This window comes from Hyposmocoma kahamanoa, unplaced genomic scaffold, assembly GCF_003589595.1.
Source record: "Hyposmocoma kahamanoa isolate Upper Pololo Valley unplaced genomic scaffold, ASM358959v1 102, whole genome shotgun sequence".
NCBI classification, from domain to species: Eukaryota; Metazoa; Arthropoda; class Insecta; order Lepidoptera; family Cosmopterigidae; genus Hyposmocoma; species Hyposmocoma kahamanoa.
In genome coordinates this window covers 13,988,394-14,014,502 of record NW_020653337.1, presented here as the reverse complement: position 1 = coordinate 14,014,502, position 26,109 = coordinate 13,988,394, and the positions used below count along the sequence as shown (strand labels likewise).

The 26,109-nt window shown below is 34.2% G+C and overlaps 5 protein-coding genes across 7 annotated transcripts; 3 read left to right on the top strand and 2 right to left on the bottom strand.

The window, feature by feature from the left end:
• The first annotated feature begins 6,278 nt into the window (after positions 1–6,278).
• On the top strand, positions 6,279–8,697 carry LOC113233789 (NADH dehydrogenase (ubiquinone) complex I, assembly factor 6). The gene is made up of 5 exons (XM_026468992.1): positions 6,279–6,385; positions 6,503–6,740; positions 7,108–7,340; positions 7,879–8,041; positions 8,282–8,697. The coding sequence occupies exons 1-5, from the start codon at positions 6,279–6,281 to the stop codon at positions 8,459–8,461; spliced, it is 921 nt and encodes a 306-aa protein (XP_026324777.1). The 3' UTR covers positions 8,462–8,697.
• Positions 8,698–10,015: 1,318 nt separating this feature from the next.
• Positions 10,016–11,382, bottom strand: LOC113234274 (platelet-activating factor acetylhydrolase IB subunit beta homolog). The gene is made up of 4 exons (XM_026469577.1): positions 11,252–11,382; positions 10,931–11,137; positions 10,708–10,830; positions 10,016–10,610 (listed from the first exon to the last, which is right to left on the bottom strand). Exons 1-4 carry the CDS (start codon positions 11,315–11,317, stop codon positions 10,329–10,331), a joined length of 678 nt encoding a protein of 225 aa, XP_026325362.1. The 5' UTR covers positions 11,318–11,382; the 3' UTR covers positions 10,016–10,328.
• Positions 11,383–12,434: 1,052 nt separating this feature from the next.
• On the top strand, positions 12,435–13,417 carry LOC113231927 (deubiquitinase OTUD6B). The gene has a single exon (XM_026466473.1). It carries the CDS (start codon positions 12,450–12,452, stop codon positions 13,302–13,304), a length of 855 nt encoding a protein of 284 aa, XP_026322258.1. The 5' UTR covers positions 12,435–12,449; the 3' UTR covers positions 13,305–13,417.
• Positions 13,418–13,431: 14 nt separating this feature from the next.
• LOC113231914 (lysine--tRNA ligase) lies at positions 13,432–16,764 on the bottom strand. Of its 2 annotated transcripts, none has more exons than XM_026466463.1 (8): positions 16,649–16,764; positions 16,080–16,458; positions 15,712–15,963; positions 15,068–15,460; positions 14,810–14,992; positions 14,524–14,684; positions 14,152–14,392; positions 13,432–13,669 (listed from the first exon to the last, which is right to left on the bottom strand). In XM_026466463.1, exons 1-8 carry the CDS (start codon positions 16,681–16,683, stop codon positions 13,577–13,579), a joined length of 1,737 nt encoding a protein of 578 aa, XP_026322248.1. In that variant the 5' UTR covers positions 16,684–16,764; the 3' UTR covers positions 13,432–13,576. The 2 variants fall into 2 exon arrangements, with proteins under 2 accessions (XP_026322248.1, XP_026322242.1); XM_026466457.1 differs by having other exon boundaries at positions 16,532–16,684.
• Positions 16,765–16,943: 179 nt separating this feature from the next.
• LOC113234932 (protein Mo25) lies at positions 16,944–25,802 on the top strand. Of its 2 annotated transcripts, none has more exons than XM_026470461.1 (7): positions 16,944–17,060; positions 17,306–17,492; positions 20,513–20,629; positions 20,838–20,980; positions 21,698–21,866; positions 22,743–23,012; positions 25,003–25,802. In XM_026470461.1, the coding sequence occupies exons 2-7, from the start codon at positions 17,364–17,366 to the stop codon at positions 25,180–25,182; spliced, it is 1,008 nt and encodes a 335-aa protein (XP_026326246.1). In that variant the 5' UTR covers positions 16,944–17,060; positions 17,306–17,363; the 3' UTR covers positions 25,183–25,802. The 2 variants fall into 2 exon arrangements, with proteins under 2 accessions (XP_026326246.1, XP_026326241.1); XM_026470456.1 differs by having other exon boundaries at positions 17,017–17,168.
• The last annotated feature ends 307 nt before the right edge of the window (positions 25,803–26,109 follow it).

Sequence of the window (26,109 nt, the reverse complement as noted above, 5' to 3'; positions counted from 1 at the left end):
CTTTAAATGCACAAAAGTCCCAAGCCATAATTATTGGCAGTCGCCATTCCATCTTCAAGTTTGAGTCTATGGTGATGCCCAATTTAGTTTTGAATGACACCATTATTCCTTTTTCCACTTCAGTTAAAAATTTGGGCATCATAATGGATCAGACACTTTCTTGGTCGGAGCATGTCGCCGATGTAAGTCGTAAAACCTTTGCATCACTTCATTCCCTCAAGGGGATGCAGTACTTTCTTCCTCTGTCTACCAAATTTATGCTAATACGCACTCTTCTTTTTCCTATTCTGGACTATGGTGACGTCTCCTATCTTGATCTTTCGGAGGACCTTCTTAATAAATTGGAGCGGCTGCAAAATCAATGTATCAGATTTGTGTTTGGATTGAAAAAGTACGACCACATTTCCAAGTTTAGAGATGAGTTGAAGTTGTTGCCTATTCGTTTACGTAGAAATGCTCACATTTTATGCTTCCTCTATAAAATCCTGTTCCATCCCACTTCACCTAGCTATTTACGTGAGCGTTTTCAATACCGTCAGGCTATGGGTGACCGCCTGCGTTCTGGCACCAATATGTCCCTCGTCCTTCCACAACACAGTTCCCAAAAATATTCGAACTCGTTGACAGTAAATGCTGCCCGTATTTGGAACCTTCTCCCGGTCGAGGTCAGACAGTCGCATTCGGTTCGGGTTTTCAAGGGTGCTCTTTTGAAGTTTTGGGATTGTTCAGACTCCACAAGTTAGAGCTTTTGAAATATTTATTTACATTTGATATATTTATTTATACTTTTATTTTGTACATTCAATTTATTATAGACTTTGTATGTATTAATGTATCAACATTACTTAATATATATATATGTATATTCGTATGTACATTTGATTTATTAAATTTATCTGTGTATTTATTGAGTATAGTATATTTCATTTCTTTACTTATCTATTTTTAGTGCCACCCCAAAAACCAACTTTCCTCTCAGATATTCAAAGGTTAGTTGGAAGAAATCTCTTTATGGGATAAGCTCGCCTTTGTACACAAATATTTAAATGGTTTCTGAAAATTTGTAAGTTACTTTGTGGTACAATAAAGTGTTTAAATAAAATAAATAAAATAAAATAAATATTCACTAAAACCATTATAATTGTAAGTCAATGACTAAAATCGAAAATTAACCTACTACTAAAACTAACCTACATGATTTTGATTTTTGCCTCACTTGTGACAGTTCGTTTGATATGAAACTATCATTCTATGCGTTATTATTCTAAGGCAATAGTTATTAGTCTACACCCAGCATAAAACGAACTTTAAGAGCATGACAAGTGAAAAATGAAATTTGTTTTCCTCATAACTTTTTTGGTCTTGCTCTCGGTAAGGGTGAAACTTTTAGGTGTTGTTACAGAGTCTGTGACAAAGCCATATGACCTTTGACCTTGACCCCGAACGAGCCAGTTCACAAGATATGTAATAATAAAAATGCATATTTGGACGATATAGTCAAAGTAGTAATGTGCCTCAGGAATCAATTTGTTTAGCCAGTATTGTTACCTGATAGACAACGAGTCCATATGACCTTTGATCTTGACCCCGAACGATTAAGTTCAATAGATATGAATTAATTAAAATACATGTTCCCAGACTCCGTGTCTCGTGTTAACTGCCTCCGTGGCCGAACGTTACTATGTCGGACTGCCACCCAGAGGTCCCAGGTTCCATTCCCGGGCCGGGAGAAATAGTTGTCAGAAGACCGAAAATTCATTTGCCCAAAATAACGTTTGCGTAAAGTTCCATAATCCCGAAAGTATTTTTTAGGTTTTTCGAGAAAAATATTACATATATTATACATTTATCTCTCTCGTGAGTTTGGGTGTAATTTGTGGTTGTCTATGTGTGTGTCCATGGCACCCGCGACACAGGGTTTCCCTAGGAGGGGCTATGTTAAGTGTGTGCGTTGTGGTTGTTGTTGTTGTTGTTATTGTTGTTGTTGTTTGTTGCATTCTCGATGGCAATAATATCCCTGCGTTGAGTAGTTTTGCGGTATCCCAAAACGAAGTGTTAGAATATCTATCCTCTCTAGATTGCAATAAGGCAGTAGGGCCCGATTTGTTACCACCAATTTTGTTCAAAAGCTGTGCAAAACGATTATCTGAACCCTTATGTGTGATATTTAATGTCTCTCTTAGTACGGGAACATATCCTACGGTTTGGAAGACTGCGTGTCTCACTCCGATTTTTAAAGGGTGTGCTTCTTGACGTGATAAGTAATTATAAGCCAATATCTCTTGTATCAACAGCTGAGAAAGTCCTCGAGTCCTTTGCAGAAGTATATTTATAATCATGTTAAGGGTGCTGACCAGCATGGATTTCGACCTCGTAAGTCAACTGCTTCCAATTTAGTTGCATATGTTGACTATGTCGGTGATGTGGTTGATAAGCGGGGAGAGATACATGCAATGTATACTGATTTTAAAAAGGCCTTTGACCTCATAAACCATAACCTTCTGCTTCAGAAACTTGAAACGGATGGATATTCACGGATCCATTTGGAGATGGTGTGAGTCATACCTGAAAAATCGATCTCAGTTGGTGGCCATACATGGTTATAAATTAATAACCAGGAGTGTTCCTTCCGGCATCACACGACGATCCCATTTGGGACCTTTATTCGTCGTTATTTTTATTGACGACATGGCCAGAATTATTACATCTAAATTCAAAGTGTATGCAGATGATTTTAAAATATACCGATCTATCAACAGTTAGGTGTGGATAACATAAATGATTGGTGTAATTAAAACGGTATGAAACTTAATTTAAACAAATGTTTTCATATTAAATTTAGTAGGAAGTCCTATCCAACCACATCTACTTTTTATTCAGGACAAGCCTTTGACGGAGGCTACTCAGATTCGCGACTTGGGTGAATCATAGACAGTGCTCTTTGGGTCGTATTCCAGAACTCTACTCAATACTGAAGTCAGGACTTGAGTATTGCAGTGAGCACTGAAAATCATACTCAAGTCCTTGCCATTAGGGTCGTATTTTCAGTGCTTCAAATCATACTCTAGTCTGCTCAAATCCTGACTTGAGCATTGAGTACAGTTCTGAAATACGACCCTTAGTTTCAGAAATCATATAATCATATAGACTCGATCATTACAAAAACGTTCTGTTTAGTTCTATGACTCGACAGACGAAAATACTGAAGGAGCCTCAACTCACCGTAATTATTTACAACTCCTTAATACAAAGTATTCTGGAATATTGTAGTCCAGGTTACCAGGTCTATTGCAATAGACTGTAGCTCGTGCAGAAGTGATTCTTGTACCATTTGGCGCACTCTGATAACAAGTGTAAGCAGCTTCTCTCTTATCAGTCGCGTGTCATTCATTACGGTCTTTCTTTCATAAATATGCGTAGAAAAATTTCAGACATCGGTCATGTTTTTATATAAGTTAATCCATGGTCACATTGATTCGCCAGATATTTTGGAGCATGTCAAGTTTTCTCTCTCTCGTATAGGTAGCCGATTACAAAACCGGAAAACCTTTGCTCTGCCTGCATGTAAGATAAAACTCGGTCATCATTCTCTTCTGTATAGAATGTATAGTGACTATAATTGTATGTGTATTCGAAATATACATGTATTCGATATTTTCCAGGGGTTCTTTGTCCTCAGCCAAAAGGTGTATACGTAAAATTTATTAAAAAAAAAGTAAGTTATCAAACACTTTTTTTTGCATTTCTTTTTTGTTTTTAAATATCTAAGTTACATTCTTCATTTGTGTTTTTTTTATTTAGTTTATAAACAGAAATTGGGCTATCAGAATCCAAATTAGTTCAGAAGATTTACGTGAAAATTATACGCATATTGTGCTCACATCTAGTAGGTTCCATTGTATTCGAATTGTATTTAAGCATGTCTAGTTAAGACTGATAACTGTAACCAGTTTTCCAAAATAAAAAATAAGCCAAATTGAAAAAAAAAATGTTTTGTTGTGTTTTAGTTCCTTTGACATGACATTGCACCGTGCTCGCTCCATAGCCTATAACATGATGAAAGTGTGTATTTGCAAATATAGAATATATTTATACATGTTATCTAAATACTATCTCCAAATAGGCAAACCTTTGTTGTTTATTTATCAATAACTTTTAACCCTGGAAGTGAAAGCACCGTTACATTGCAACATAGGAAGAAATTGTTGCTAGTGTGGATTCATATGTTTGTCACATTTTGCCTAATTTAGTGCTTGTTCTATATTCAATGTACGAGTATACATTATAAATTTGCTACATCAATTTCAATTTCCGAGTAATTTTACCACTGAATCAATTTTGCGTAGAGTAAGTATTAAAAAAATACCACAAATTTTCGAGCATTCTATCCCACATTAGAATAAAGATATATTGCTACTAACAAGTTTCATCTGCTTTTATATGCTTTTACTGATTTTATGTCTCTGCTACGTCTGCTCAGTCATCGGCTACGGCTCGGCTGCTATAAAACTTTTTTTTCAGGTAATTTAGTTAAGAGTGCCTTCTCAAGATTTAATTTCTTTGATATGCGGAATTCCGTAAGTGGGGGGTATTACCAAAAACATCAAACGTGTTTGCAAGTCTTATCATCCTTGACTGATGTGGGAAATACAGATACCTACCTTAGAGGATGGAAAAAATTCCATAGTCTGAAGAGGCTGAATTGCTTTGTCTCGATCGATTTTGGAAAAAATGTTAGAGATCTAAGGGTCGTATTCCAGAACTCTACTCAATGCTCAAGTCAGGATCTGAGTATGATTTCAAGCACTGGAAATACGACCGTAATGGCAGGGACTTGAGTAATTAATTTAAAAAAACTGCAATACGACCCTTAGGGGTCGTATTCTGGAACTCTACTCAATGCTCAAGTCAGGATGTGAGTAGAGTTCTAGAATACGACCCTAAATCTGCTTTCAAACTAGCAGATTAGCTTAAACAAATTGAGTGTATTGAATTGAATAAAATTGGTAGTGATGCGCATTGCATTCTGGGACTGTTGCGGGCGCGATCGAAACGTAATCCCAAATCGATGAATCGACTATGATTATGTACTCTGCTAATACTCCCGATAATAGTTTAACATTAATTATTAATGCTAACGAGGTCTTCTCTATTTAATAGAATATAAGTTAACAAAGCACCAATATTAAATACATTAATGTTTAATTTATTTTATATTGGTACAAGGTCAAGAGCACGTCAAGCTTCACACTTAATATTTAAACCCAACTCTATGCCGCTTACGATAAGAACGGTAAAAAGTACAAAGTGTCAAGCTTGACGTGCTCTTGACTGTACCAATGCCAATAACTCTATGTTAATTTTACAATAACGTGTATTTATTTTTTATTATTGCATACGAGTATAACCCTAATAAAGCCGTTTTATATTTTTTGACTGGGTGAATATACCAATTCTGAGGCAGTAGAACGTCGGTGGGTGGGAGGATACCATCTGGAAGAGATGGACGGAATCGATTGGGAAAGTGTCTTTTCTGAAGTCCTTTTTCATCAAATCTGATGTATCTCGGCCCATACTTGTTGAATTCATATTTATCACATCAACTCCATAAAGCCCTCCTCAACATTGATCTTACAAGCCCATTTTCTCGTGTTATATTACAATAAAAAATACTAGTCTGCAATAGAATTGTTCCACTTGAAATAGGTGCGTGCTATCTCTACTTCCATCGCAGACAACAAACGAATTTATTGAATTTTTCCACTACTCTTAAACTTCTCATTTTTATAACAAAATCTGTCTGTGCCTTTGCCCATCACTACGAATGTCGACGCTATGCATAACAATGAACAAGTTTAGTCAAAACACTGACTGAAACACTAATGGCGAAAAGTCAAGAGATTGAAAAAAATAGAGTATGTACATCTTAGAGGATGGAACGGTGTATGTACTCATGTACATCTTAGAGGATGGAAAGAGTACATCATTGACCTTTATTGGTAGGTCAATATGTACTCTTTCCATCCTCTAAAATGTACATGAGTACATACACTATAATATTCCAATTGGAAACGGGATTAGGAAGGTGGAGAAAGGGTGAAGATAAAATAAGTTTCTCCATTTCAAGAACAAGTCAAATTTTTCAGTCACTTTGTAAGTGGCTGAAACGCTAATCGCGAAAAGCCATGAAAGAAGAAAAGAAACTCGAATTGTCAAATGAAATATTATAACCTAGAAGAAATAATTTTACATTTCTAAAGGAAAATCAAGCAAATAATATGATTACTCTAAAGAAATCATATAAGGTAGTTACTATAACAAGATCCTTTGCACAAAATCTTGCTTCCAGTGAATGTGCTCTCGATTATTGCACAAACATCGTAAGGTATTTATGTCTACTACTTTTTTATTATTGCTATTTTCATTTTGCTGTTATCTTCGTTTTTCTTTGATAGTTGTACGCCTGATGTGGTCTGGTACTTTGTTTTTACTTTACAGATAGACAGCATGATTATGAGAACTTTCTGGCAACTCTTCTTATGACAAAATCGATTCGCACGCCGGCATTAGTTATACGAGCTTTTAACGTCGAAGTGGCGCGAGTACAGGACCAAACTAATGACCAGTATAATGCCGTCTTTAGACTGCAATTTTGGAATGATGCACTCCAAAGTATATACAAAAAAGACCAAGATATTAATAATATACCTGCCAATCCTACATTAAAAGAGCTGTTTAAGGTGAACTGCTCATACCATTTTTAATTTAACATATCTCTTCCATATACTTGAACCATCTAGGTTGTTGTTTTTTTGTTTTTTTCCATTAAGGAAAAGGCAAAGAGATTTAAAACCATACAGATCAGTCTTGGTGAATTTTGCTTTTTATTAGCTGTACGTAAATAAGCCAAGATTTCAGTTTGTTATACATATTTTATATGGTCAGTCATCATATTAAAGTGGGGTCAATTCAGAATTTAGAGTTCCAATATCAGGTAAATAGCATTTTGACATTGTCATTGTTATGTTCGTGATTTTATTATCCCTGAATTTCTAGTGGCCTAGTTTAGAATATTTAATACATAAAAAATTATAATTTTGGATTCAGATATGCAAGTGTTACAATTTACCAAAGAGACATCTTGAGAAATTAATAACATCAAGGAACAGCATATTGAAATCAAAATATTTTCAAACCTTGGAAGACATAGAAAAATATTCAGAGGAATCTGTTTCTTCCATTTATTATTTACTATTAGCTGTTGCTGAGATCACTGACGTACATGCCGATCATGCAGCATCTCATTTAGGCAAAGCTCAAGGTCTAGCCAATATTCTTCGGTAAGTACATATTCGCTTGTTAAACTAAGCTTGATTTTGAAAATATTTTTCACATGGATAGAAATTAAAAGAATGTTTTCTAGCGAAAAATATATTTTAAGGAGACTTGCATGTATGAGAAGCGATAAAAAAGGAGCCAGGTGGCTTAGCAATTATTTTAAACCTGCTGTAAAGGTGACCTAAACTCAATTGCTGAACGTGCTATAGATTTCTTAAATCACACATGAAACTAAATATTGTCATAACTCAAAATTGTGGAATTGAGAAAACATGATTTGAAAGTTCAAATAATTACTGAATGAAACCAATATATTTATATTCTAGTTTATAATGGGTAACTAAATAAAAATAATCACATTATTCACAATAAGATCCATTCAGTATTTTTTTAAACTTTCAAATTGTGTTTTCACAATATCACCATTTTTGAGTTACAACTTTGTTTGGTTTCAAGAGCGAAATGTAAATCACACCAATTTTCAAAGCGTATGAAATATTTATTACTTCTTTAGAAAGATATACCTAACATGTTTCTTAGGTCGATACAAGTCGCAAATCGTTATAAAATTGTATCTTTGCCAATGGACATTTTGATGAAGAACAAAGTCAGCCAAGAGGCAGTTCTAAGAAGCAATGACAGTGAAGAATTGAAGAATGCTGTCTTTGAAATTGCTAGTAGAGCTAATAGTCATTTAGAAAAGGTAAGTTTCAAAAAATTTACAATATTTCAGTATGTTAGAAAGTATTCAGTATTTTAGTACTAAAGGGAAAACAATTTTAACTTACCGCAAGTGTATCCTGAGGTACAATGGAAAAATACCCATGTTTAAAATATACCTTTATGTTCTTAACCAGTGGGCACAAATAATAAGATCATTTTTCTCATTCATATAAGATAACACTAGTGTATAATATAATAATTGGTTCTATTTACTTTTCAGGCAAGAAGTATACAAGTACCTAAATTAGCTAAACAGATATTCTTGCCAGCAACTTCAGTAGATGTCTATTTAAAGAAACTGCAAAAAAGCAACTTCAGTGTTTTTGATAAATCATTGCAACGTGCTAATGCTACTCTACCACTTATTATGTATTATAAAAGGTTTGTCAACAAATATTAACATAGTTACTATTAAAATTATAGGCATTGAATAAATACTTATGAAAAAGTAAATTATTACAAAATTATATTTACTGTTATTATTGAAAGGTTCACAGGAATTTGAATTCCATCTTGCCATTATTTATTAGTATTATTGAAATGGCTTTGTTCAGGCCTAAATAACCCTTCATCTCTGTAACCAGAATAACTGAGTATCTCTGTACTTGGTACTTGGTGTAACGGGCTGGTGTCCGCAACTCAACGTAACTTAACCCTTCATCTCTGTAACCAGAATAACTGAGCCAAAACCAACAATAGGTAATAAAGAACTATTTTTTTTAATGATACCAAGTGATGGGATGAACAAGTCGTGCGCCTGATGACAAGCGACACGCCTGTCCATAACAGTTGCAGTGCCACTCAGAGCTTGAAACACAAAGCTCTGCCACTGCTCCCGTCACACAGAGACCTAAATTGATAAGTCTCCTGTGCCTGTAATTTCACCAAATTGTCATACTATAAGCACTGCTCCATTGCTGTGGGCGTATGCTGTTCATCCATAGTTTCCCTCTACTATTTAATGGACATGTCAAAAATTCTGCCGTCCTTGTCATAAATAATGCATTTGCATTTCGAGATATTAGCACTTAAGTTTTATTGGCACTTAAAAAAAAATTATGCTGATTTAACTTTAACAATAAAACTAAAACTAAATGTTATAAAAAAAAAACCTGTAGTTCTGTAGATCTCGTTTCACTGATCCCAGATAATTATGTTAATAACTCAATTTCGCTAAAAATGTAGATTACATTAGTTGTAATAAGGAGGGCAGACTCAAACATGGTGGTAAATCCATAAAATTAAACGATGTAGGAAAAAATTGCAATTTTTACTCTCAAGCTTGTTCATGCAAATAAATATTTTTTTTAACAATTGAGATTCAAGCAACTTGTTTGGCAACCGGAGTACCTAAAAGTACCTTAAATAATAGAACGCCTACATAGAGCTAAAGGTCGCTACCATACTACTCTTACATATAGTTAACAAACTCTTGGAAGGAATACACTAGCAAGTAAAATTAAGGTTACTAATTTCACATGTACTTTCTAAGCAATAACTTCAACTTATAATACTAGCTGCATTGGTTTACGAAATTAAACAGAAATTGCAAGTCTTAAGATCTTATACCCAATTAAGATGATACTGTGTATGTTGGTATCAAAAATAGATTTATAACAATATGCGAACACTAAAGAAGTTAGTGAGCAGCAATTTAAAAGCTATTTGTGTTGTTTTTATAAGGTAATTGACTTGTCAGTGATGTTTACACCAAACTTCTTAAATATATGCCTTGTAATATATTGTGTTGATAAGAAACTTACATTTTGGTAAGAAACATTTAAAAATCTTTGGTAGCTATCAATTCCATAACAGTAGGGTGTTGCACAAAATATCACTTCATTAAATAGAAAATAATATATAACCCTGATAAAAAATAAGAATTTTACATATTCTCAATCAAAGGTATACTAGGTGTTCAACAGTAAATTAAAAAAGTAAGAGTGATCAAGATATACTTCAAATTGCTTTAAATTATGGCTAGGAAATAATCCACCTTTAAGTACTAAACCCTGTAAAATGTACACAAGTCTTTTTCAACTTCATAAACTTAAGATTTTTTTGCAAAATTTAAAACACAATTTCAAATCGGTAAAGCACAGCCAATCAGGGAATGTTGCAATATAAAAATTTTGGAATGTAAAAGATATAAAAACTATTTAAACATGAGATACTTAAGACTAAGATACAAAAGCTAACATAAGTACTAATAAATGTTTCATCACAATGAGCATGCTGCCTTTCTAACTGCCATCTAACTCATTTCATTACTCTGAGGGAGTTAGATCTTTTTCGGGTTCTCCCTCAGACAAAATTTGCTGTAGGAGGTCATAAATTGGCTCAAAAGCCTTTCGACAGGCAGCATTCGAAGGCAGGAGATAGTCGTGCATGTCATGATGACTTATTGTCCCATCATTCTGAATGAAACCCTTGTCAATAGACACCATTTCTACTTTGTTCATATTGGAAACTTTTTCTTTCAGTAGCTGATTTACTGCTGAATTTTTGTCTCTCAAAGCATTAGGATACTGACCTCTTGGGAGCAGACTCTGTAATAACAAGTTTTTTTATGTTTATTACATATGCCAAACTATAAGTATGTATATTTTCATAATAATAATAATAATAAACATGTTAAATACTCACAGGTAACACAATGTAAGCACTTGGGTGTTTTTCCCTGATAGTTCTTATTATTTCTAAAATGCCTTCACATACTTGCTCGGCTGTATGTTCAACATTATTAGTGCCAACATGTACTACTATCACCTAAAATTAAAATTATATGAATTTCAAATATATTAACCTTTTTTTCATTGAATTATAAAAAAATAAATAAAATAATAAAATTAGAAACGTAACAACAAACCTTAGGATCGACATAATCCAATTCACCGTTTTTAATGCGCCAGATAACATTTTGTGTTTGATCCTTGTGGATACTAAAATTAAGGCAATGAAGAGGTGAAAACCACTGGTTCCAAACTTCAGTATGTTCTAAAGCTTGTAAAATAGAATCGCCCATAAATATGACATCGGCTTCCTTTCCCTTAGCATCTGATAGAAACCTGTTATGCTGTAACGAATACAGTTAGGACTTTTAGTTGGAAAAATGCAGATTCCTTCTAAATGTATTCGGAACCACGTAGATTCACAAGTGCATGCGAAAAATTGTTATCTCGTAACTTACAATACTGTTCCACCGCCCGTCACCATCAGTGTCCACTTGAGGGCTAGCCATGGTGCAGGGATTCATTATTACTATTATAGTAGTTTATAAAATGTTTTAAACAATCACAACAAGACGATCCATCCAGCGCTAAATATTCTTTCTCCTCCCACCCTCACCTCACCTTACCTCACTTTACAGAATCACAATCACAGACTACATAGTGAACTACAGATTAAAAAAGCGGTCCAAACTAGACGGTCGTCTACGGTCCAAACAGTCAAAAGTATAGTTTCCAGAATAACGCTATCTCTTTCTCATCTCTTTATTTTATGGAACAGAATTATAGGGTCGTATTGGAGTCAGGATTGGAGTATGATTTAAAGCACTAGTGGACTTGAGCATTGAGTAGAGTTCTGGAATACGACCCATACAATTATAAAGACCATTTTTTAAAAGCTGTGAATACTGTTGGGTAATATTATTCTATAATAAGTGGCTAACTTGTAAATCTAAAAGATTTACAATTGTGATTTACAAGTTTATTTTATAATTCACGCCAAATAAAACTTCAAAAGATGTTTCAAAAATTTTGACCATGATATGTGCCTATCTAAATAAATCTTTCCAATTTTAAAAATTATTCTAATTTTACGGGAATTTTTCTGGAAAAATTTCCACTATTTGAAATTTTTTGGAAAATTAGGTACCCAACTTATATAGCGGTTCTCGTTCTCATCATCTGTCAAATGTCAAATCATGTTTTAACCTCAAAAGATTTCGCTCTGGACCTTTTGGAGGGAAAAGTGTCGTTTTTATTTTGACTTTCAATTATTTTGTGAAATCTAGTTTAAAGTGGAATAGGATAGTGCTATTGTGCCTTAATCGAAGATTAAAACGCGAAATTATACGAATCTCGAACTAAAATACCCGTATCGGCCCGTTCTAAGGAATCCCGAGTCAATCCAAGCGCGCCGCCTCAAATTGCCTATCCTCTTTGTGGCGGCCTATACAGTATTTACAGAAACATAATTCATGTAGGTACCAAAAAAGAATAATGTGCCAAGACTTGGCTGTATGGTGTAAAACCTTTGCCTTTTCCTTTATGGAAAGAAGAAAAAAATTTTAACCTCAAAATTTTAATCGTATTTCAGACATAAAAAATGTTAGATTTTTAAATGGCAAATTAAAAATTTTTGAAAAAATTGTTATTTAAATAATGGAAGACCAATGTTACGAACTAACATCTGTTGAGAATAGGCATAAAAAAGAAAAGAAGGAATTACAGGCACAAATACAAGCTCTAAAAAAAACTGCAAAGAATGACAAAACTAAGAAGAAAGAAGTTACTGCTGAAATAGCCAGGCTGGAGACTGCGCTAGAGATTCGTCACAAACAAGAACTCGAAGCAGTTCAGAAAACTTCTGACGCCGAAAACATTGAATCAATCGATAATGAAATAGCGAAACTAAAAATCTCTAAGGCTCAGAAACGGAGAGACAAAAAAATATTACAAGAGAAAGAAAGGGAGGAACAAATAAAGTTGCAGGAGAAAGAGAACATCAATGGGCCCAGGAACCTGGAACTTCAGGCTGTTTCGGAAAAATTACAGAAAAGCAAGTTGAGAATATTCCCAATACCGTCAGACGGGGACTGCTTATATAAAGCTGTTGCCCATCAATTAGAAAGCACTCGACAAAAATCGCTGTCTGTTGATGAACTTAGAAAGAATGTTGCAGAGTACATCAGAGAACACAAGGATGGTTTTTTGCCATTCATGAGTAACCCTAAAACTTGTGATATGCTCACTGAAGCTGAATTTGAAGATTATTGCAATAAAATTACCAGTACTAAAGTCTGGGGTGGCCAGTTGGAAATCAAAGCATTATCAAATTCTTTAAAATGTCCTATTAATGTTGTGCAAGCAACTGGGCCAGACTCTATTCAGCAAGGAGACGAATTTCCAGGCCCACCCTTAGTAATATCTTATCATAGACATATGTACAGCCTAGGTGAACATTACAATTCAACATGTCCTGTAGACATAGAAAATGATGCAAATGTAGAAAAATAAATTTATACCACTCAAGCACATGTAATAGTATTTAGAGGTGTATTTAAATTATTTGTTCAGTTTTTTTATACAATACACCCATGTCTTTCATGACCATGTAAAACTGAAAATACAGAAAAATTCTAACTTCTGTGTTTAATTATACAAATAGAAAGTTGCATGTTCTAGTGTACATATAATAGTAATAATTTATTACATTATAATTCAAAACAATATAAAGGTTTACAATAGCAGGTCAACAAAGAACACAAATAATACACACTTAAAAACTATTATGCTCCATTTTGTACTGAATTTTCTGCTGCATTTTCTTCAGTATTTTTATTGGGCTCATCAGGTTTCATTGCCGGAAACAGCAAGACCTCCTGAAAAAAACAGTTTAAGATTTCAATACATCACATCACTCAAAAGTAATAATTAAGATCTTCAATAATGTAGATGTGAACTATGAATGGAGTATTGTATCCACTACATCAATAACATGTCTTTATTCCTGTGCAGGGCAGTGTTTTAAGTATGACTTAATAACCTTAAGTTACCCCTTACAAGGACTGTAAGTTACTCTAAACCAGCGATTCCTAACCTGTGGTCCATGGACCCCTAAATGCTGGGGGTCCATGGCGAGCTTACCTAACATAATGGAACAGCAATGTCACACCAACTATCCATATTTAATGAAGTAAAGTTTACTGCAAACAATATAAGCTTGTAAAAGCTAAACCTAGCTTTTTATCTTATTCGAAAGGATCCATGGGCTCTTTGTCATTTTGAGGGGGGTCCATGACTAGAAAAAAATGTTGGGAAACCCTGCTCTAAACTTGTTTATATACTAAATTGCTCTACTAGCCTTGATATTATTGGAGTCTGTAAGGAACATGGTTAAGCGATCAATGCCCATTCCCCAGCCTCCAGTAGGTGGGAGGCCATACTCCAAAGCTGTGCAGAAACCTTCATCAGATGGTGGTGCTTCATCATCACCAGCTGCACGATCCTTTGCTTGCTGCTCAAACCGCTCTCTCTGCGTTTCCGGGTCATTTAATTCTGTATATGCATTGCATACTTCTTTCTTCATAATAAACAGCTCAAATCTGTAAGCATGGTTGTCATACTTTGTAGAGATAAAAGTAAAAAGTGCACAATAAGATAAGAATTAGGTCATCATTAATCACATGCGTGGTCCATTAGCACAATAATATGATGCAATAAATAACAGTCTTGCCTCTCAGTCAATCCAGGCAAATCACGATGATATTTAGACAAAGGACTCATGATTTGTGGATGGTCTAAAATAAATGTTGGGTTAATACACTTTTCTTCTAGGAATTCACCAACCAATTTATCTAACAATCTTGCTGTAGTCCTTGGTGGTGGACACTCCACCTACAAACAAAAGCCTTATTATTTGAGTTCTTAATGCATCATGCATTAATTGAATAAAATGGAAAAAACTTAGAACTTAATTATAAAAGATTGTAATTTAAGATATTTAAAAATTCTATTTTTACCTCATGTTTTTCACACAATTGACAGAGCAAAGCATTTACTTCAGGTGTAGTGAACTGGTCTGCTGGAGGTAATTTAACACCAAGAGCTTTCTCTAAAGTAGGAATCATGGGCATTCTTGCAAAAGGAGGTGTAAAATCTATTTCCACCTCCTCACCATCTGGTCCATCTGGATGATATTTAATCTGGAAATATTTATTAGGGTATGTTATCTCTTAGAAGCTGTAATGTTGTACCTTAATAATAAAAAAAATATGTACCTTGTATGTACCATGAATACTTTTCACCATACCAGAAATTAAGCTTTCTGTTATAACAATAACATCATTGTAATCTGCATAAGCTATATAAAATTCACAAGTTGTGAACTCAGGATTGTGAGTTAAATCAATGCCTTCATTCCTGAACTGTCTTCCAATTTCATATACTCTGTCCAGGCCACCGACAACTAACATCTTGTGATACAACTCTGGAGCAATCCTCATATACAAATCCATGTTCAAATCATTGTGATGTGTGACGAACGGCTTGGCCGCAGCTCCTCCGGGAATCATGTTCATCATTGGTGTCTCTATTTCCAGGAAGCCCAGATTATCAAAAAACCTCCTCACATAAGATATAATTTTTGCTCTGGTATAGAAGATTTGTCTAACCTAGAAAAGATATTGTAAAATTTTTGTTACAAATGAACTTCGAAAGAAAACTAATAAATCCAGAAAATTTTGATTCTAATTTCGTCTACAGTCATTTAGTGGATGTGTCCTAATATATGTACAAAAACTACAAATTGGCGTTAAGAGAAGAACAAATCAAAATGTGACTTAAAGGTTTTTTTGCTCAGACACTTCAAACATGAAATTATTAGTCATTATAATAAAACATTTAATAATAGCAAATAAAAAACCTTATCATTTAAGATCAAATCTAAATATCTCTTCCTAAATCTCGTTTCTTTATCCTTAAGTCCAAAGTGTAGATGTGGAAGCATGTGAAGGCAAGGAGCTAGGAGCTTAATGGATCTGGGGATGATGGAGAGTTCTCCCTTCTTGGTCTTGCCAGGATGCCCCACACAACCAATGATGTCACCTCTCCGCAGCTTGTCAGTGTCCATTTCAAATTTGTCTTCAGATTCATACATTTTTGCATTTGCCATTACCTGAAAGTTATGATGTAATAATTATTTACTAACAACTGAAGTTATTGTTTCTTATAGGTTATTATTTGTAACTAAATATTTATAAATAAAAACCTATTATTGAATACAAAACAAACCTGAAGTTTGACACCCTCTCCTCTTAAATCATAAAAAATTAGTTTAGCACCAGACTGTCTTATAGAATGGACTCTACCAGCCACAGATACAGTTACATTTTCTAATACTTCTCCACTTTGCAAATTTTTGTAGGTTTCAATAAACTCTTCCAATGAGATCGAAACATTGAATTTGTGTGGGTAGGGATGGTCTTCTTTCGGGCCTTTCTTGAGTGCCGAGATGGCAGCCGTGCGAAGTTTGTAATACTCATTAGGGCTGATTTCTTCCTCCGCCGCCTTTAAGGCTTTCTTTTCAGCAGCTGGCGCGACCAGCTGCTCTGCGGCCTTTTCGGTTTTCTCCTTCAGTTTTTGTTCAGCTTTTAGCCGCCTCTTTAATTCGCTACAAAACACATACAACGTAAGGCCTGAGTTTAAATAATATAACAAGCCACATAATAACGAAATCAACCAACCGTTTGCTGATTGCAGTAGAAAAATTTATCAAACGGCTGAACGAAATTTGATGCCTACAAACGCCAGTTATGGCGGCAAAAGTTCTTGTAGTAATCATTATCACTCACAATACTCACTTCTTTGATATTGTTTCGCTGGAAGAATCTGCCATGACGAGGCTAATACTTTTTGATTACGCTTTAGAGATAATAACGTGCGAGAAAGCCTAGCTCCAACACACAACTCCAACCTCAAAATTTTTTTACACGTAAATGAATCAGTGAGTGAATAATTATAGTCATAGACAATTTTGAGCAGCAGAGTGGTTACTCCACAGACACATTTATCTAGGATTACTCACTCACTATATATGCACTATATAAAATAAAACTTAGGTTCAAAATAAAGTTCTCATTTTCAGAACCGAGTAAATATCCGAACACAAAATATCGAATTAAATTGAAATGGCAACATTTGTATTGACATCACAGCTGTTCGTTACGCCTGTGGTCCGTCTCGCTAGGAATAATTGTAATTTTTATTCTGAAAGTAAGTTATATTCCGCATCATTTGTGTATTTCCTTTTCTTTTACTAAGAAATTCAATGGGGCGTGAAGTAGCGTAACATTGTGTGACTAATACGTCAAGTTTGAAAAGGTTTGGTAAATTTGTCAAATCTCATTTTATTTCTCTTGCCTTCTCGTGAATATCAAATGCAAGTAGTACATGTACAATTTTATGATGTTTGTGATGCAGTGCGATTGTCTTTTATGCGTTTTGCTTGGTGATTACAGGTACAATCTTATGTAGACAGAATTACTTAGATCTTGTCTAAATTACCGCAAAAATACTATGCCTCTTTTTGGTAAGTCCCAGAAGAGCCCAGCGGAGCTTGTCAGATCGTTGAAGGATGCAGTGACGGCGCTAGAAAGGGGCGATAAGAAGGCAGAGAAGGCACAGGAAGATGTGAGCAAGAACTTGGTAAGTGAATATGTATTTGATCCGTTTTACGACATTGCGTTGTAGAAAACATTTTGGAGGGCGAGACGAAACATTACCGTCGTATTATAAAATCAAGCCTTGCCATGGGTTATCAGTTTGTTAGGTTTCTTGTTGTAATTTTTGTATTATCTAAGTATAGAAAGAATGTTTGTAAAGTGAATTGATTGATATTTAATAATCTGTATAGTATTCATGAATTTCACTCATCAAGTCATCACAATAAAATGGATAATTAATCCATAGTTATTCTGTATATGGTGTGTTTGTTTTGTTGTGTACACTAAAAGCCATGAATAATAAACACTTGCTTATAATATTCAAATTGCATTTTTTATCAGTATGTACAGTCAAGAGCATGATATTCTTATCTTAAATGTTACAATTAGGTTTCAAACTTAAAATTGAAGTCCCATGTGGTCTTGATTGTCCTAGTTCCTTATTCCATTTATCAGTGTTTAATTATACATGGCAGTATAAGCTAAACACTGAAGTGACAAGCTCATGTAGTACCTACATTATTGTCTTATGAATCACCTGTACTTACACTTTAAATAGGACAATAATGTCAAAAAGTTGTTTATTGTTAGGTACTATAGTATAGTGGCCAATATACTGTAGTGTAGCTAATAATTAGAGCCTTGTGCACCAACAGAAACACTGGTTTGGTTTTTGTGGATGAATTTCTTATACTATAATAGTCGCATACCTACTTTGTGCTCCTGCCTTCAATCATTTACTTATGTTTTGTACATTTTGGGAGATAATAAATGACCTTATTATATACTCCTGGGCACATAATTCGAGCCACCTCGCATTTTCGTCGTAAGAGGCTAAAATACAAAAATAGTGTTATCATAGAAGAAAAAGTTTTCCCCTGGTTTTGCAAATCTAAATTCCCAAGAAGGACTTATGGAAAAGTAGTTTAGTGTACTGGTTTCAAATTTGTGTAATGGTTTTTGATCAACCAAACATTGTTTAAGCTTAGTAGGGCACATAATACTGCAAATGCGTGGTGGCTCGAATGATGTGTCTGGAAGTGTATATGAGTTCTATAATAATCACCAGAAAAAAGGGACGTCTTTAACTAATTTTGAAATTGTTACTTGTAACACAGCACTTAGTGTAGGTTTATTTAAAATGGTTTGGTTTCTGTTCAGGAACATAAAAAGAGCTGGTACTATAAAGTACCATTAAGTACCTACAGCCGTTTTTACCATTACTGAAAAGATAACTTTTAGACTTTGTCACAAAAGAAAATCTATGTGTGTATATGCTAATAAGTATTGAAGTCAGTCAATAGTGAAAATAACTTTAGAATACAATGAATTAATGTTTAGGAATATTCACAACAAAATCAACAATATAACGAGCTAGTCATAGATTTATGATACTTAAGGTTGTATTGTTTACAACAACAACAACAACGACTATTAAATTTTATGTAAAAGTGAGATGCATTATAATATATTTTAAGTTGATATGTAGCGAGGGTAATTATAATCTTTTTATTAGAAAATTTTCCTTGCTCAGTCTATATAGTTTCCATAATTTTGTAAGTGAGATGGCATACATAACATACGCATGCACTCTTTTTGCGTGTTAGTTTTGATGCCTAGAGTGCAGCAATAGAAAATATTTTTTAAATTATTATCAGGGATCAATAATTCTAGAGGACTGCTAATATCCATATTGCAGGTCGTAATTCTGAAAAAGGTCAAAAATCCCATCTTATATGCAGATGACGCTGATCAATAGCTTGGAAGTAATTTTTATTATTTATATGATTTGTTTGTTATTACTAGAAATTAGAATAGCTTTGTCCAATTGCAACTCGTTGATGTAGATCAAATTATTTATCAAAATACCTATTTGGTACTCATCGCGCCATTTGGTATACTAATAGGTACTAAATACCCGACTACGCGCTGTCTTGTATCGTCATTAGCAATCCTCTTGAGTTGTTGGTCCATTCTTTATAAACAACAAAAGAGGTAGTGTTGGATTAAGAGGGAGCAGAGGAAAAATTCCTAATCTTCGATTTGATTTTGGAGGGGTATATCCACTTTAAAGTTAAAAATAAAATATTGTACGAGTAAATACGATATATTCAAGCATAGACATTAATCAGAAACATAAAACATTAAAGTTTCCTCGATAGATAAAAATCACGAAATGACCTCTAATTATCACATTTTTTCGATTTATCCTCGAAATGCTACAGATTATTAGGACAAAAATTAGATAATTAATTATATTTATACATGATCGACAACTGTCACTACGGATTTTTTTAAGGGATTAAGAAAAGTTATTCCGCTAAAACGAATTTGGTACTTTTAATGCGCAAAATTCAACATCTGTCGCATGTCACGCGAACTTCAGGCATATATTTGTTTCACAAATTTGGGCGGAGCCAACGTCAAAACTTTTTTGGCATGAGAGCTCTTAAGTATTGTAAAACTCAGGGAGCACACCTTTAATTACATACGTGTATACATTGACCTACCATATGTTAATGCACGCATATGGAAAAGAAACAAAGCTGGGTAGCCTAATGGGTTAACCTATCGCCTCTCAAGCAGAGGATCGTGGGTTCAAATCCGGGCATACACCACTAAGTTTTTGAGAATTTATGTCTGAAATTTAATTTAAAATTTACCATTGGTGTTGTTTCGGGAAAGGAAAACATTGTGAGGAAATCTGCACACATCTGCAAAGCAATTGAATGATGTGTGTGAAGTTCCCAATCCCCATTGGGTCCGCGTGGGTAGTTCCCAACCCAAGGCCTCTCGTTGTGACAGGAGGTCTGTGCCCAGCAGTGGGACAATATATAGGCCAACTATTACTTCTTCAAATTCACGTAATATTGCAATGAGTTGTGTATTTATGGTTAGACTGAAATTGACATGACAATCACTCACTATACATACTGATGCTATATAAAATTATCAATAATTATTTATACTCATACTCACTGGATACAATGTTTTTTTCATTAGTTATTAATAAAGAACATGCTGTATGGAACATCCGATGCAGAGCCCCAGACGGACATCATCGTTGCCCAACTGGCACAAGAACTATACAACACAAACCTGCTGCTGTTCCTTATTCAGGTATATAACCATTATTAAGCCGCTGACTCATCGCATGTGTAAGGTGTCAAGGTAGATCCCTGGTCATATTCCGAAATTTAAAATAATTACATACATACTAATGCTACCACTTCAGGGACCAAAGGTATCTTGTCAAGTTTTACATTTTAAAAATAATCACGCAAGAATCATAAATTTCTTTTTTTTGTAACTGTGAATGTTTTTTTAGAACCTTAACCGCATCGACTTTGAAGGGAAAAAGGATGTAGCACAGGTGTTCAACAATGTCTTAAGGCGTCAGATCGGCACGCGGTCGCCTACGGTTGAGTACATATGTACCAAACCAGAGATACTCTTCACTTTGATGTCTGGGTAAGTGTATTTTTGCCTGCACAATAGAGACTAATTGGAAGCTTTCTCGTTTGTACTTATTAACAGACTTTCATTCTGTTATATTAGGTATTAAATGTCTATTGGTACCAAACCAACAGGTATGTTGGTGCTCCAGTTGATCTCTATCTATCCGTTGAACTTGCATATCATCCATTGCTAAGTATAGATGTCTTTAGCGCTCCATTTATACAATAGCTTCCAGCTATAATTGCGAAGTCGTCCTGCAGACGGCTGCAACAAAGACATCTGGCAACGCAGTTTTGTTTGCGGCATTAATTGTTATGTAAATATTCATAAGTTTACTTTACACATTTTCGGGCAAAATGCCGCGCTTTACCTGCAGTGTGCGCTTTGCCTTATAATTAAGTCACTATATAAGTGGTTTACAAACGTAGCTGTTATAGGTAATAATAATATAATGTTTATATTATATTTATATGTACTAATTGTTTATTTATATCTCATAGTGCCTTGCCTGATCCCTCTTTTGCCCCACCTTACTAAAACGCGTTTCCAAATTTCATCAATAATAAGTTGTTATAAGTTTCGTCGTTTTGAAAACAAGTGGCTGAAACTGTAATGGCGAAAAGCCAAGAAAAGAGAAAGATATCTTCAGATAATACAGGTGATTCTCTTCGTCACTGGAAATGCGAATGTTATTGCTCATTATTGTTTATGACATTTATTGCATTGCAGGTATGAACACCAAGAGATTGCTTCAAACTGTGGAACTATGCTGCGGGAGTGCGCACGATACGAAGCCTTGGCCAAGATAATGCTGTATTCTGACGATTTTTACAATTTCTTCCGTTATGTAGAAGTATCCACTTTTGATATTGCCTCAGATGCCTTTTCTACTTTTAAGGTTTGTAATATTTAAATATTTTGTGTCACTATTCTGTAGTCAGATAAGTGAGGTTTTAAATTTAGATACATATTTAGAGACTGTTACAAGTATCGCAAACATTATCAACTTTTTTTAAAATACGATAGGTGGCTGAAAAGTAATATGTTTAAGTATATAATAAAAGACGACCATAGCTACTTTTAATTCAATATCCCAGTAAGGGAAAAGCGCTAATTATATTTGTTGTAAAGGCACATTAATTTGTTAAAAAAAGTAGTTGCTAATTTTTAAACATTTTGCTTTTTTTTCCGACATGGTGTCCATGCAAAGCGAACATAGAGTATCACTAACTTTAAAAAAAAAGTTGTACCACGAATACATCACGATCATGAAAGAAAGAATTCAGCTTATTAAGACTTATAGAGAATAAATTAATGATTAAAATTATAAGCTGAAACGGATCCAACTCAGCATATGGCAAGAATTTCTATTTATTTTAAATTTCTTATCAAGGATGTAAATTTGGATGCATTACTTTAAGAATAGGTAAAAGCCAGTGTGTGAATGTGAAGGAAATGTGATGTGAAATCATTCTGCAAATATGTGTATACAAATACAATACATTTTTTGCATTTCAGTTACTTTTTTTTAAGATAAGAGTTTGAGAAAGTAAGGCGACGATATGTCACAGCTCCACTGCTATGACACTGATTTCAGTTGGAGCCCCTTTATAGGATCAGATGGCACGAAGGTACTGATGTTCAAGACACTTTTCAGCCGCTACTCGTATCACAATTGACGATGGAGGACTTGCCGCTAAACCTGCTAAATAGCACGCGAAGTAAAAACTGAGCAAGGAATAAAGTGTTATAGTTGTATCATTTGTATTTCCAGGAATTGCTAACGCGACACAAAATGTTGTGCGCCGAGTTTCTAGAAGCTAACTACGACAAAGTGTTCAGCCACTATCAGCGACTTTTGAATTCCGAGAACTATGTGACTCGACGGCAGAGCCTAAAACTCCTTGGCGAATTGCTACTGGACCGACACAATTTCTCCATTATGACCCGTTACATCACCAACCCTGACAATCTTAAGCTGATGATGAATATGCTTAAAGAGAAGTCACGTAACATACAGTTTGAAGCTTTCCATGTTTTCAAGGTACGTTCGCATTAGAGATGGGCAGTGGGTCAAAACCTAATCAACCCGCACGGGGTTTTACCCAAAGGTTTTGACCCTTTCCGCCCTATATCGTAGGCTTGCGCCTTTGCGCTTGCGACATTAAACGCGTAAAATAATAAGACATTTGGTAAAATTCCATACTTATTAGATATTTCGGTATAGAAAATCTTTTTTAGACGAAAAAGAGGTAACTCCACACAATACCCACCTTGCAATCCTGTCAACTCTCACTACTGGGGATGCACATTACGATTCGATTTTTGTGAAAATTGATTCAAGTGTATACGATAACGTTTTTGTATCGATTGATTTCAATGTGAATTTAGGAAGGCAAAATATGTAAGCAAGCAATAAACACTTTATAATAATATCATTACATTTTAACAAAAAAAAATTTACAAATATTTAGTTGTATATAGTTTGTGCTATCGACTTCGGGCTTTAATGGGTTTCAACCCGATTAAAACTTGGCATTAACAAAGCACCGGGTTTTAACCTGATATACTCGTAAAAAAAATAACTGCGCAAATGCACAAATGACCTCCATCTCATCTGATGAAAAGTGATGATGACGGTATACATGCACACCTAAATAATGTCTATTCAGTCTCGCCTTGAAAAGGTCCAAGTTATAAGGTTATAAGTTATAACGTACAAAGCGAAAATGGTGGACTGAGGTGAAGTTTGCGGAACTTCGGGAACTATTGGCACACGTGACAGGCAAACTCAGCACTTCTATTATATTTATTGCTCTGTGATGTAAACGCAGGGCTGTGCATTGCTACAGTTGATAAATATGCTATCGATTTAGAAGACGTACGTTAGAAGATCGATGGAATCTTTAATTTCCATCAAAAATGTTAACACATTATTGTTAAGGATTGTATTAAAATAAACAAGGTTGCAATATTAAACAACAACAGATAATAAATTACTCATAGAACTCCGCAACAACAGCGCTCATAACTACTTTTTTTTTCAATAACGGGCTTGGACATCCGTCGCATACGCTCAACACTAAGCAAGTTGGAGAGAGAGCACAATATTGCATTCCCGCTCTGAGTATTTATGGCCTAGTCTGCAGCGAGTTAATAATTTGAGTGAACACATGTTACGTTTATTAGAATCGTGTAGCGTGTAAAAATTGCATTAAACTCTTAAGGCCCCGTGAACATCAAAATGTACATAATATGTGAAGTGATTCAGACCCACACAATATTATTCCTATGATCAAGTAAATGCCCAGTGTACATTATTATAATAAATAATATCGCATTCATCTTTACAACTATATTATATTCAATATATATTACATTGCTTTTATCAAGAGGAAAGGCACTACATGTTGAGATAAAGGACTTCCTAGTTCGACTGTATCGTCTTCATCTATTTTATTTTATTCAATTATATTATATCACATCTTTTCTTCACATCCCTAAACCTACATCGGTTTGTCTTAGTGCTGGACAAGTCTCTTATAAACCTATAAATACACGACAGATTAGTAAACAATTTTAGTAAAAAATATAAACAATTTTATATCAATACAAAATTAACAAAAGGATGGTGTGTATATAATTTTTTTAGAAATAATTTTGAATGTCTGTAACAAAAATGAAAACAAAAAATATCGTAAAACTTGAAGAGTACATTCTGCAGCCCATTGTAAATTATTATTATTGTTATATGACCTAGAAAACATCCACAAAAGTACATTTTTCATACAAAACTGAAGGCATTCTTACTTGAGCCTGAAGCATGTAATTAATTATTACATTTTAATGTCCATTGGGCGTTTGACGCGTTTCCCACTGTAGTTTGCAGAATCTTAAAACATTAAAATTAAATTATTATAGTTATAATATTATGTAACTTGTCTTGAATAAACCTTTTAACCTAAAAGGTTTATTCAAGACAAGTTACATAATATGTAATGAGGTCTTATTATTGGTAACATACATTGTTTCAGGTATTCGTAGCCAACCCAAATAAACCAAAACCAATCCTGGATATCCTGCTAAGAAATCAAGACAAGCTGGTAGATTTCCTTACCAAGTTCCACACAGATCGTTCCGAGGACGAGCAGTTCAATGACGAAAAGGCTTACCTTATAAAGCAAATCAAAGAGCTCAAGCCGGTGGAACACTAACGACTATTGCATTTCATTTTCGCCACTTCCTCCTCAAAAAGAAGTTAGTTATAGATGCTATAATATTTAAACGCTTCTAAGTCACCAAGAGGGTGTCGTGCGCAGGGCTTCGCGCCAGCCACAAGGTTCAGCAACAATTAGATTTCTAAACGGATTTTACATTTGGTCTGTGATCAGTCAGGGAAGAGTATATTTGTGCTACGAGCAAATTAACATTTTTAATAAAGATTTGTAGGTATTAGTGTTACTTATTTTAATGGTTTGACTTATATGTTTTGTAAGTTGTTAAAACCATGTTTAGTTTTTATGACGTGTTTAGTGACGGCTCCAGAGTCGCATCGAAATATTATATTTTGTCACGTTTAGCTTACTATGTTATGGTTTCTAGAAGTAAATTCGACAAAAAGTAGGTTGCCGATCCGAAAGTTAACATCTCGATACCATTAATGTCATTCGTAACTATTGTTTTTTTTATATCGTAAATCAATGTCGGTAAATTAAATTGTTAAAACTGAAAAGTGTGTATGGTATCTTCAATAAGTTTCCTGATATACGATGGTTGTATATTTTCATCTATTATAGCTATTTAATTCGAGTCTGATATATTTTATTTACTTAGTGAAAAATTAAATACATAAAATATGTTTCTTATGTAAGTACAATATCTGTCCAAATTTCTGTATCATAATTTGAATGTATAACGTTTTATTTTGTCAGTGTCATAAATGCAATTACATTCTATCGAAACTGAATACAATAAGATATTTATATCACTTATTGCTTTATTTTTAAGTTTCTCTGCTTTATTTTAATTATCGCGCCGTGTTCTAGCGTCATCATAATCAAATTTTTAAAATTTTACTAGTCTGTTCTAAAAAAAAGTAGATTAGTCAGTCCGCCGTTTTAAAGTTACCTGTCTTTTAGTAA